The 13,907-nt window shown below is 34.8% G+C and overlaps 1 protein-coding gene across 1 annotated transcript in view; it reads right to left on the bottom strand.

The window, feature by feature from the left end:
* Positions 1–232: 232 nt before the first annotated feature.
* MMP16 (matrix metallopeptidase 16) overlaps positions 233–13,907 on the bottom strand; it is a 289,269-nt gene continuing 275,594 nt past the window's right edge. Inside the window, exon 10 of the mRNA XM_055303461.1 lies at positions 233–7,365. Coding sequence (XP_055159436.1) covers positions 7,031–7,365 — 335 coding nt within the window. The 3' untranslated portion in view covers positions 233–7,030. The remainder of the gene's footprint in view (positions 7,366–13,907) is intronic.

A 13,907-nucleotide genomic window follows, 5' to 3' on the forward strand; every position in this document is an offset into this window, starting at 1 on the left:
ACTCATTTTACCCACGCAGTAGTACATACTAAAGATCTGTGAGAAGACAAGCAACCACGTGGCCTCTGTGATGTTATTTCAGTGGTAGCAAAGATTATGACATTGATTTAAGGATTGCATTATCATTCAAGGAAACTATATTTTACCTTCACAACTGGGTTATGAATATATAGAGAGGGAGAAAGTTCAAATTGGCATTACGAAAGAACAAATGAAACATGCATTCTAGTGACTTTGCAAATAGACAGCTCACACCAGGCTTTATTCACCATATCTTAGCAAGACAGGCCAACATAGAAACATATAATCATACAAAAGGTGGCAAGTACAAGCAGCACCATATCCTATCCTAGGAAAAAGCATCCTACCATGCAGTCATATCTCACCAAAGCTTCATCGAATAGGAGGCATTTATAAAAAGGCCTGTGTCAAAAAATGTTATGCCTGGGGTCAAATCTAGCTACAGACCAAGTTCTATAGATATGTCTGTATTTTGTGTGATTTTTTTTTTCATGGAGAAAAACAAGTAGATAAAATACTCAAGAAACATCTTTGTAAGTCAAAAGGTTAACCATTTTATTCATGTTCACCATTCCCTCCTTCCGTTTTTTTTTTCCTTTGTGAAATAAGGGTTAATGACATCTTACTCTGAAGCTATTGTGGCCTAACATGATACAGTTATCACATTTCCTTATTTATATTTAATTGATTTTCTTCTCCCTTCTTAAGGGCATATAAATCCAGCTCTGTAGCAGAGCACATGGCAAAGTATGTGAATCAGTACAACAATCTAGTTTACGATGTCTCTGTCTTACAATGCCCAGCGGGCCTTTGAATGTAAGGCCACATCGAGTGCAAATTTGATTACCCCCAGTCCAATATTAGTGTAAGACAGATTGTTTAAGATGCACTGCTCTTTAAATTGGAAAGGCATAGAATCCTTAGAAATCTTCATAAATAAATAGCCTTCATATGTTTTTTATACGTCTCTACTAACCAGGAGTTAACTGGGTGTGTCCTCATTTCCTTAAAGAGTTTTAGCTATGTACTATTTTACAGTACTCATGATTTACCTTCACTTCGTATAATTAGCATTGTTCTAAAAAAAAAAGATGCGTGTTCCTGTCCAATTATAAGTTCACAATCATGTTTAAAAATTGAAGGCTGCTACTTCACTATTCTACCAGAGAACTGACGAATTTTATACTATCCGGTTTTCATTTGATTTCTGTGAATTTGTCAAGTGTTTGTTTGGATCGGTGTTCACTCTTAGGCTTTATATACTATTGGTTCAAATTTCAAAGCAGAAATGCGTATAAAATGTTGAAAGAGATGTTGTAATTGATGGTATTCATCTGACCTGAAATAGCTCTGAATCACTTCAACAGGATACCAGTGGAAACAAAGAATGATTTGAGTAGGACAGAAAGACAACGGTTACAATTAGATGAGATTTGAACACGCAGGCACCTCTGCTGTGATGCCAAGTGTGTATACCATATGGTCACTGAGGTAAATTTCTATCCTAGAGAAATGGCTTTCTCAGGAGGTTCTAATATATATGTAGATATATATATCTTTCCAATTGAGGTTACTTAATACCTAACTTTTGACATTTTTAGCCTATCAGGCAGTGCATTAGTATCAGATCTGTTTATGCAGGGTAACATCTAAAGACCACTGGCTAATTATATACATTGATATATCACATACCCATTACTAATATGAAGAGCTTAAAGTTGCATTTTTCTCTATTTTTATACTTGCTAAAGTAAAATTTCCAGTTGTATTAAGCAGTGCTATAGTATGTTTTTATATCTTACAAAACACTCATTTTTTTTCTTTTCCTCCATTTCTATTATATTTAATATATATAATATTTAATTTTCATATTTATGGTGTGGTGCTAGGCCTGGTTGCTGCTTTCTTTATTATATAAAGTTCTAATTTTTAAAATATAACCGGTAACATTTTTCTGATGTAGCTAGGGTTCCTTCTTCAGCAACAAGGAACCTAAAACATACATATATATCCTCTGCCAGTTATAACCTGCGGTCACAATAAATCAGTATCATGAAGGTGCATGAGATGCAGTGGAATGATTAAATCCTCTAAAATTATTGGCTTGAAACCTTTGGTGATATCATATATTGGCTGAGATTGTATTTACAGCTACTTATAAATAGCTCATCTGAATTTAACATTTTTGATTTAGACGGCATGTTCTGTTTGACATCTGTGATATTTTGGAACGTGCTCTTGAGAGCATCCAAAAATTAAATGAACTCTTTGCGATGTTTGCGAAAAAGATTTCACCACCATCCACAAGGTTGTTTCAGTATATGTTACAATCTCACAGACTCAATACTATCAGTAAATCACCGCCTTTATTAGTTTCTGGAAATAATTTCCAAAACTTCAAAAAAAAAAAAAAAGAAAAAAGATCTTTTCATGACTTTTGTGTTAACTCAGTCTACTTGATTAAAACATCCACTTCTCTTCAGATAGCACATTGAATTTAGTCAATATGGACACATTTGTTACTCTACTGTAAGATTCACAAAGTGTGGGCGTGTATTTGATACTAGAGATATTAGCATAATATGCAGAACTTGGAAGTATTATATTACTCTACCTAGGACCCAGTATATACACATCATCCACATATTGGAACTACCAGTGAAGCTGGGCAATGTTTTCATCCACCACATTGCGTTTTAAAATCACCCACAGAAAGGGAATAGGAATAAGTATATCGTATATGAAACAAATCGTGTCAATAGAAAAAGATTACAAGCAATCTGACTAGGAAAAGTAACATTTGCTTATTTCAGTAAATCAGTCTCTATCCTTTATTACTTAGTAATTATTTTCTGTAAATTATTACTTAGTAATTTATTACATCTGATTCAGAAAAGCCTTGCCCTCTGATTTATAACAGAAGTTGTCTTTGCTAGTATCATATAATGTTCTCTAATTTATCTATGGTATCTCTGCAGTTGTAAAGAGCCTCTGTATTCACCTGTTCTGATTGCCATGTCAGCACTTTGTTCTAAAAGGGGTCAATAGTTAAATTCTCAACCTCTTGAACGGTCTGATGTGGACTGACTTCTTTTTAGGGAATACAGACTGACTGGCTGTTTTAATACTTCATTTCAGTCCAGTTAACAATATATAGAACAATAATATTTGGCTAAAATTATAAACTATAGAGTTAATTTATGTAAGGAACATTACCTTGTTTACACTTGTGTTTATATTAAAGTAATAATAATGAAACAGAAGGAGAATTATGTTTTGTGATCACAAATGTGTTTTCTTTTTTTTTTTTTTTTTTATAAATTAATTTTTATTGGTGTTCAATTTACCAACATACAGAATAACACCCAGTGCTCATCCCGTCAAGTGTCCCCCTCCGTGCCCGTCACCCATTCAATGTGTTTTCAATTTGAGAAACCCTAGGTCTGAACTTTCCATGCTAGTAATGATAGTGTGATGAAAAATATTTGCTAGATTGTATGCAGGTAGATTTCTATCGATACTGAACTTGGTATATTATGTTGTTGACCTGTGGAAGTTTATCCCACATTGTTTTTGAATCACTTTTCTTATGTGCTAGACCAACTGGTCACTCTCCCCTTCATTATTCCAATAGGATCAAGACTTTCTTTTTTTCCCCCAAACTCCAAGTGGAAGAGGAGTCAGCAACCATACTCACGAAGTGCCCTGTGTACAATACACAAATAGAATCTTGATGTTTTCGGTTATATGGAACTTAATATTTTCTTATCTCTTGTAATCTCACAGCCTGAAAATTTAACTGTTCTAGTAAAGAGAGAAGCTATAGATGCCTCTTCTTATCACATTAATCTCATCTCATATTTAAGTAAATACGACCCAACACTTACCCATGACATTTCCAGAATTCAAGCATAATGACAGGGTCCTTCCCTTCTTAATGCTATGGTTATTTTCTAGCCCTTATATACTTATAGTCTTATGATGGATCAGGATTTTGTGACAAATGAGTAAAGAGGCAAAAGATTGCTTCTTCAGTTTCTTTCTCATTTTAGAAAAAATAAAATAAAATCAACATTTAATGCAGGTTTATGGAATTCCTCAATGACTTACCCATGCCCCCAAATGACAGAGTTCCTCATTTCTATGTTTAGCAAAATACAATTTCCAGTCATCTTTTTTTCTTGACACCAAAGTCCTAAAATGATTAAACCCTCCCATGAGCAAACACTGTATAAGTGAGCTTATGTAGATAGTCCTCCGTGCTCAGTAGAAGTGACTAACTCTTTATAATATCAACATCATCTAGAATGGAAGCACTGAAGTGAAGCTACAGGACTGATTTTGGTCCTCTCTCCATGCTTTCTTTCTTGGCCCTCACATACATAATCTCTGATATCTTGTCAAAATACAGTTTGCATTGCATAATGTTTTGCTGTAAAGCCATTCCTCTTTTTTAACTGTTCTTTTTTCTTATCCTTACATTATATATGTTCAGGTTGTAAGAAATCACAATCTGCAAGGCTTTGCAGCATGCCACCCATGATTACAAAATATTTTCCCAAACCAAATCATAAACATGTTGTTTAACTGAAAGACATTCTAATTTTCATGCTATGTTGAGTATAAATATAAATTCAAGGCAGCCAAACTATCCATTTCCAAATAAGAATGTGTACCTACACTCATTAAAAATCATCTGGAAATGTGTATTATTAGCAAATGAGTAAGAAATTTTCACTAGTATAAAATTCCTGCTTTATATAAAAGCCACACTGGCCATTCAAGTATTTTGAGGTTTTTTTTTTTCCCCCTATAGTTTTATATTTGTACTTAAAATGATGAATTTAGACTTGAAATTATATTAAAGGAAAATTAAAAGTCATTCTACCTATAGGGCATTTTCGAGTGTGCATGTAAAATAGCAAAGTGTCCATCTTGCAGATCCACCATCAACACTCTTTCTCTCTACTCTAAGGAAACAGCTCATGCTTACTAGGGTTTTAGAGTACAATTAACACTCCAAAGGAGAAGCAACACCAGATTTCCTTCAGTTTGTGCCAGTTTGCAAGTTAAAGGTCAAAGGGCAAAGACATAGAACAGGACTCTTCAAGGAAAATTTTCACAGAAGACAATGTTTAAGTTGTTGTTAATGACAGTCAACAGATCAATAATCAAGTTCAAGGCAAGCTGTTCATTGTTTCAAAAGCTAATCCCCTCAAAAGCTGGCTTTCACACAAAGCCAATGTCTGACTCATGGGGTGCATTCAGTCTGACCATCTCTAATAAGTTCACAGCCCAGTGGCTGTAAAGCCTTTCACTGCAAGAAGCAGCTCCTAAAAATCAATAAAGAGGTCTGTCAGTTGCTGACTTTTCTCTAGGAAAAAAATATTGATACAAACCTGCTCTGCAGGTCACATGAAAATGACAATACTGCTGTTAGGACAAATTACACTCAACAATGAAATGCTTTGGTGGTCTCTTGGCTCTGTCAGTGATCAAATGGATGGCTAAATGCCAGAAGCCACACTAACCCTTTGAGAACTATGGCTGACATGCAATAGGTAATGTACTGGAGGATATTCATGCAATCTCAGAGTCATCATTTTAAGTCATTTTAAAAATGGCAATGCTGACTGCATGTACCAAGGCAAACTGAATTTTCATGCAATGGATTTCAAAACAGAAATTCAATATGTCTAAAGAAAAAAAAAAAAAGACTTAGGCTATTATAATCAGTTCCTCAAATAAAATTTCACTCTTACATTTTCTTAATAAAATATCTTTTTATTTGCCAGAAAAATGTTTGGCAAGTAACATCGTTTCTGTTCGCTATAAACGCATTTATGTAGTACCACAAATCGCTTAAAAATTACATGGGGTTGTAGGATACCTGTTTTAGAAACCTGAACTCCTTGAACCCGTGCCTGTTTTTACCATTGCCCAGTTCTAGAATTTACCAGATAGCAAGACTGACGACCCTAAGACTCTGAAAGCTGATCTGATAGTTCTCAAAGGGTTACACCAAGGTATTACTAGTGTCACATATCCTTGTAAAATAACTGTCACTTTAAACCACTTTGGAGACATACTGCTTCTTGCTCTTAATGAATATTCCTGACAGACCCACGGAAGGCCTGGGGCAATGGCCTAATAACAACTTGGGGAGATCATCACAATGATGTAGGGGTCAGGTGGCAGGAAGGGGATTAGAAACACTTCAAAAACAATCAAAAGGTCCTGTTTGAATATAGCTATGAATATAAATGTGATGAAACATTGAGGACATAGCTGAGAACAGCTGTATAAAACGAAAAATGGATGTATTATTAAGGCTGTTACTATATTGCAGATATTTTGGCCCCTTGTTGGTCGGAAAATGGCTGTCCCAACAGTCTAAAGTCCTGCATCTGTATTCCAGATCTCCCACCTGACAAAAAAAGGAAGTGGAGGAGACTATCCATAGCAGTCAGAGAGCTATCTTCTTTGGAGACAAAGCTGTTTTGGGTCTTCACACTTTCCTGAAAGTTCAATTGTGGGTTTTTTGTTTGTTTGTTTAACCTTTTTGTTTTTCTTTGCTTTAAAGCAAAAATTCATGGGTTTTCCATTTTGCTTTTTTTCCCCCAGATATGGGCTCAGACTTCAGAAGGAAAATAATATTAGAAACCTTTAAGAAGAATCTTTTCTTCTTTTTTTTTTTTTTTTTTCCTCTTCTTTAGTTAATCCTGAAAATTTACTGGGCATTGAGCGTGCAGAGGAAAGGCCTAGAACTGAATGACAAAGAAAGACAAAGGACTGAAGAACGGCAGATACTGTGCATCATGGAAGCTTCCCCATGAGTGTGTTTCCACTCATGTGCAGGACCAGCAACCCTCTGGGTTTGAAAGGTCAGCCCTGAATCAGGCTGCCACCAGCCTGCTCCTAGCTAGGAAACAGCATAACAGCTCTTGTCTTGAATCTCAAGTTACCACAAACTCCTGGAAAAGAAAGAAAGAAAAAAAAAAACCCTACATCACACCCACTCTTGCATAGAGCGTTTACAGTACAGTATGTGGCGGGGTGTTCCTTTCCTCTTGAACTGGAACACAGTGTAAACCAATACAAGGAGGCATAAGGCCAAGATGCAGGGAATGACAATAGCTATGGCTTTCACAGTGCTGGCTGTGTTGTCCAGTTTGATGACAATGTCTACATCGTCTGGTGGGCTGTGTCCTTCTTTATCTCTGTCTGTTGGTCCATCACAGCCCATAAAATCCTTGAGGATGGATCTGGGATATCCAGGTTCTACTTTGAGTATCTGGTTGTTGAATTTCCAGTACTCCTTTCCTTTGTAGAAATACGTAAAGCCTAGAGGGGGAAACACACACACACACACACACATAGGTACCACTTATTTGGAAAATGTATACGTACAGCAGTTTTTATTAATTTAAATTAGGCTACTTTTAAAAAGAGGTATGGTAAGGCCCTTCAAATTTGCTAGGAAAAAACATTATCTCCAGCTCAGCAGTCTGTTGAAATAAACCTGGCTGGTATACTATAGTTGTGCCCTCTAATGCCTATGGAAAGCTTAGCCAAGAGGCAAAATATCTATAGAGGACTGTTAAGAGAGCCCGCTGAACACATCTACTCCTAGTCTGGAAAGAACGCTTTACCCTATTTCTTACTTGTAAGGTTGCTGTTTCAGATTTACCCATCAGGGTGATAATTCCAACCTACACTGAACTATGCTGAAACAGCAGCCTTCTACATCGAGGCACTCTGTGCCTGCACATACTGAGGACACTCCCCAATGCATTATGAGGAGGCCACCCCATGAGACACTTCAGGGGAGATTTCTCATCATCCTAGTATCAGGACCAGTTGTGTTTAAACACTAGGTTTGCCTCTGTCATTTGGACAAGAAATCATAACATTTTGTAAGTCATGAAACTATAGAGAGGTGTTTCTTTGCTAGAAATCTTAATAACTAAATAGGTATTTCGAGTATTTTCTGCACCAGCCTTATTTCTGGCTCTCGATCATGCCCATTTTGTCCTTTCTCCTTTTCCCCTTTTTATTTAACACTCTTATTGACTTATATAGTAAAGGATTAGTAGAGTATAAATAAATCTATAATTCTGCTTTTAATATTTTCAACTGAAATACTTCACGGGGGAGGAGGTGGTATGTGGAGGGCTCATGTAACCAGCAATCCATATGAGGCATGTTCCAAAACATCATGGATGCAGATAATAGACTCTGAAAGCTTGTGAACATTAAACTACAAATATGTGTGTTTTCCTTAGGACTGTTTTCTAAATTGTTGTTTTTGTTGGGAAAAAAAAAAAAGTTTTTCTTTTCATCCAGAGCTTCTTCATCCTAAGTTTTTTTGTGACTGTACTCTTAGGACTTAATTCCTGCTTTAAGACAAAATTCAAGAAACTACAATGAAATACTTTAACGTTATCAATACTTAAAAACTGTATTTTGAGAGCTATCTGTTTTGAATAGTACACCTACTTTAGAGTTAGTAATCATTAATGAGGGTTTTTTTTTAAATCCTGTATTATTGAGCACTTATTATGGAAGAAGTACTATGCTTAAAACTCAGTAAATAACATATTTTAATCCTTATGACCACTCTGTTAGGTAGAATTATTTACCTATGCTTTTCAGGCAAAGATACTGAGGTTCAAGCATAAGATAATATATCCAAGTCCTGGTGAAAGCAGAATTTAAATCTTGATCTAGTTCTAGAGTTCTGAACACTTAATGATTTTCTTAAAACTATGTCCTTTAGAGATCTCCTGTCCTTTAACAATTGCTTCTTGATTAAACATCACAGGTTGTGACAGGTAAAACCCATGCAACAAAAAACTCTGACACCTTTCAAAAAATTTCATCTAGGATAGACCAATCACTTCAGGTCAATCCATTTAGGAAATCATTCTGTTCAATGCCATAAAAATCTGCTGTTGCTTTTAGTTTCCAAGGGCAGTTCTGCAATCAGAGTAACATGCCAAGTGAAAACAGGTGTATGTAGATTCAAATATTTCAGCAGGGAGCTGGTATTTGATCACGCTAATGAAATCCAATGTAATTACTCAACAAGTTTGGATGAAGAAATGTTGAGGACTTGCCAAATAACAGTACATTAGACAATCGCAGTTGAATAATGGCATTGATTTAGAATTAAACAGACCTTCAAAACAGGTGAATGTACTTCTTATATTTATAAACTGGAAACCAACAGCTGGAAGTGTCCTCATCTTTAATTTTTAGTCAAAGCTAATTACTGTGAACCTACCAGGTTCCATAAAAAAGTTCAGAAGTTTCCATTTTCGTATTTATGCAGGCCAAATTTTGTAGTAGCACACTCCGTATACAGGAGTAGAATTGTAGTTTACTGAATATACTTGTTAACAAGTCTAGTCAGTAGAAGTTAAATAATGAAAGTATTTGAAAAGAAGTGGCCTGCGATCTTGGTAATAGAAATCTGTTAAACCTTGATCCCACAATATTCATCTCATTTGATAATGTAAGTCTGTTTCCGTCCCCCACTTAAGAAATAGCAGTTGGTTAAAGAAATGTTTATGTACTCATTTTTTCTTCCTTTTTAAGAGTAGCTTTGATGTTATACTCTTGTAGATGTTTTGCTTATCAAGAACAGCACCTTCAGATGAATTCTTGCCTGAATTACTATTTTTTGAGAAATCCTGGGAAAGAATTCAGTGAGGTTGCAATGTATTATGTGATGACTTTTTTTTCCTCCCACATGTGACCAGATTTTACTGGTGACTTTTCTATTGCTTAGTCCTAAAATGTAGTAAGACACCGTCCACCATCATTGTCTTGTTCTAACACAGTAGATGTTCCTGAATGACAGTGTCTACGTGTTCTCTGTCTTCCACTTTTATATGTTTATTAGTAAGAAGTTAATTAGTGTTTAATATAATGAATGAATAAACTAACTCTTGTGGAAATACGTGTATATTTTAACAGAGAGTGAGGGTGGGGAGGAGGGACTAGAGCAAATCAATAGACTCAAAAGTCAAAACTATTTTAATAGGCTAACGTAGTCAAGACTATTTTAACAGCTCTCAGACTATTTTCATTTGCCTAAATGAAAGGCAACAGTTTGAAAAGTAGAATCTTGTATTTGCCTTAAAATTGCATTTTTCTAAGGAGGAAATATAGAATACCTGCATGATATGGCTTGAGAGCAATTAACATAGAAACAATTTGAAGGAGAGGGACTGCAGTAATTCTTTACTACAACTTTAGTATGGGTTACAAACTCACCGTGCCTTAAAACATGGTCAACTAAGGAGTGCTAAGAAGAAATCACTCCACTATACTCTGCATGAGTCAAATCTCATTTAGACTGTTGTATTTTTAAGGACTAAAAGTAAAGAGGAAAATGAAAAAGCTGTTAAATTAAGATGGTTATCGGTGAAAATCAGGAGGATGATGACTCAGGAAGCTACGTTCTAAGAAAGATACTTGTCTAGTACAACAAGATGAAAAATTTAACCAGACACGACAGATAATCAGTTACTTCAATGAATATATACTATAGAGAAAGGTGTTAACTTTTCCTCTTTGGAGAAAATGCATTACAGCATGTTCGGTGGGGCTAGAATGTCCTAGTTTCGAGCTTCAAATATATAATTTTACCTTTTCTATGATCATGAATAAGTTACTTAAACTGATACCAGTTTCCTTCTTTAGAAATAATAACAAGGCCATCAAAGGGTATTTATGTTGGACAATTAAATTAGATAATGAATTCATATATCCGATATATGATAGGCATTCAATAAATAGCACCAAGTATTCATATTTCATCGGTAAAAATGGGAGAATTAATATCAGTAAGTATATACGGAGGCATATTCCACCTTAATATGAAAAATATCCTTCAAAAATCTATAACTGGGTTTCTGAATTTGTGGACTTTTGCTTAAGATTACCACTAGGAGAAGGTTCCAAGGAAGAAATTCCTACACTGATGGAAGGATAGACCGGAGAAAATATTCAGTGTTTTATCGTCTCTAGCTTTATGACTATCAAATTTAATGTGCACAGACTTTTGGGAATTACTTTGAGTCAAAATATAAATATAAATTTGTTTACTTAATAATTTGAACTTGTTATCTTTCATGCACAAACCTAAGGGAAGAATCTGTGTAAAGTATGAATTTAACATAAAAAGCAACAAGCATGAAATTTGTAGGTAATAAAAAGTTGAGAATTTGCTGTTGATAGACCAAAGCCTTCCAGAATCTTTGATGTTGCTATTGTACAGAACAAGGGTTTCAGACAGATGAGATCTCTCTTCCAGGGAGGGAATTTTTGGAATAATGGGAGGGATAAAATTAATTCATATGACTAATATTTATTGTATGTTTAGTCTGTGGCTTCTTCAAAGAGGGGATAATGAGCATATAAAATGATCATTGTAATATGAGATCTGAGTGCAAGGGATAGGATAACCACAGAAGGATAATCAAGGAGGATATTCTGAAAGATGAAAAGTGAGCTCAGTGAAGGATATCAAAGAAGAAGGCCAGATCAGTAAAAGTCCAGAAAAAAATAGATACATCAAAGTTTCATCTGTAGTTTTTAGTCATTTGTAAGCATTGATTTATTTGTCAGTATTTTACAAAGTTAGTTTTTGCTATGTGAAAAGAAACCATGAAGTTCTGAATATAATAAACTGTTGTTGCTTTTTTTCCCTTATGAAATTGACTCGAGGTGAGAAGATCGTGGGGGAAACACTCATGGAATTATGATCTTCGCAGTCTCAGTCCTGGTTTATACAACACACAAAATTGGTGAAAATCGATAGTATTTTGTTAATTGTGTTAATATAACATAAAAAGAATATAATTACATATTAGAATTTAAAAAGCTAGATGTGTTGCTTCATACTTATCCAGAAACCATTTATGAAAGAGTTAATTCAGTTCAGAATATGCTTCTCAGTACAACTTGACTGATACATACTATATGAATATTATTAAATATTCAGATGGAAAAGAGTATGAAAAATCATGGGGCAGGGGGCAGCAAGAAGGTTTTTTTTGTTATTTTTATATAATTATGATTTATTCCCAGAGAATCTGAATCAAATCTCAGATATCAGTGGCCTTATAGATGGAAACAGGGAAAATGAAAATTACTGTGGTAAAGAATTATGATTATGTGTATTTTTTAAATCTTTTGAAACTTATTACTTATTTTAAAAGCTATTTTTATCTTAAAAGATAAACTCAGTTAAGAAAATTGATGAAATAAAGACAAATTAAATCCATAGAAGAGGACAGAGATGTAAAGATATCTGTCAAAAGGATATCAATAAGAAAATGGAAGAAGTAACAGTGCAGTCACACCAGAGGCAATAAATCAGATCAAAATAGGGACCAAACTCAAACTATGCAGATGAGGATTAAAAGGACAAAGAAATGGAAAAAAAGTGAAATTAATAAATAATTTTTAATTAACAATTAATAAACTAAAGACAAATGAGAAATTGTTACCCAAGTTTGTTGAATTAATAACTAATAAGATCCTGGTTGAATTTTCTGTGCAATATTTTTGTATGGTATTCAAAATTTTGTATGTGATAACTTTTATTGAAGACAGTCTAGAGCAGCGGTAAGACTTACGTAAATATTAGCAAGAGCTGGTTTTATCTGCGCTTCAATAAACACATTTATTCTAACTTCCAAGAAATCTCCTCTCCCTCTAGTTTCTTCCTTGGTAACACCTACAGTTCATAGGGGCGATCGCAATTTCCTGCCTCCATGCCATCATTTTTCACAGTTTTTTCATTTCTTTGTCCTTTTATTCCTCATCCTCATAGTTTGAGTTCAGGGCCCTATTTTGGTCTGACTTATTGCCTCCAACGTGACCGCACTTTTCCTTCCTTTATTTTCTTATTGATATCCATTTGACAGATACGTTTTCAACTCTATCTGTCCTCTTCTATGGACTTCTGCTTTCATCACATACAGGCTCTGTATCTTAACTTGGTCCTTTAATTTTCTGAGCCAATAGAATATACACAAAATCTGTAATTCTCAGCAAGTGCTATATGATCAGGGCTCCAAGGGTCTTTTTGACTCTGCCTCTGCCTATGGCATATTACTTATGGGGCACTATCATACGGAATGTAGTACATCACTTCATATAACAAGTGTCAAAATACAGTTTGTGTACTTTGACTTTTCTGATTGGTGTTTATCGATCCTGAGTCAGTTCCTTCAGATTTACACTCAGTGTAGAGTTTACCTTAAACTCTGGCAATAACGTTGATCATTAATTGCAGTCTTCAGTAGTGGTGTGGATTTTTCATTTTCCTCCCATTTCTTCAGTTAACTTTTCTGTTCTTTCCTCTCCTGACATGTTTAATTTTGTTGTTGTAAGTGATGTTTATTTTGTTCTTGCTGCATATATGTTATAGACTTTTCATGCTATTGAGGACCCGCATGGTATATCATTTTCTTTTTTTTTTCTTTTTTTCTTTTCGGTATATCATTTTCTTACAGTTCCTATTATAAATCATTTGGTGGGGTGCATTTTTTCTACATATTTCAGAATGATTTTTCTTTCCTTTGTTCTGGAATATTATATATAAGTCATATTTTGAATGATCATTATGGTTTATTCCTACTTGCTGATTTCTGAATGAAGAGAGAAATGTTGAGATTTTATGTACGCCAACAGATAGGAGTGTAGGGATTTTCTGTCGCGTGGCTAACTTTCCTCTTAGGATTTGGCTGAAACTCAAATCCTGAGATAGAGAACAAGGAATGTGGGCAGCTCTCTGCTCTGCTTCTTGTTATTAAGCAATCATACAGTCGCTTAGCCTGGTTGTATGGAGTAGGCATATTCCCTCCTTG

The sequence above is a fragment of the Nyctereutes procyonoides genome, unplaced genomic scaffold (assembly GCF_905146905.1).
Source record: "Nyctereutes procyonoides isolate TBG_1078 unplaced genomic scaffold, NYPRO_anot_genome, whole genome shotgun sequence".
In the NCBI taxonomy this organism is placed as follows: domain Eukaryota; kingdom Metazoa; phylum Chordata; class Mammalia; order Carnivora; family Canidae; genus Nyctereutes; species Nyctereutes procyonoides.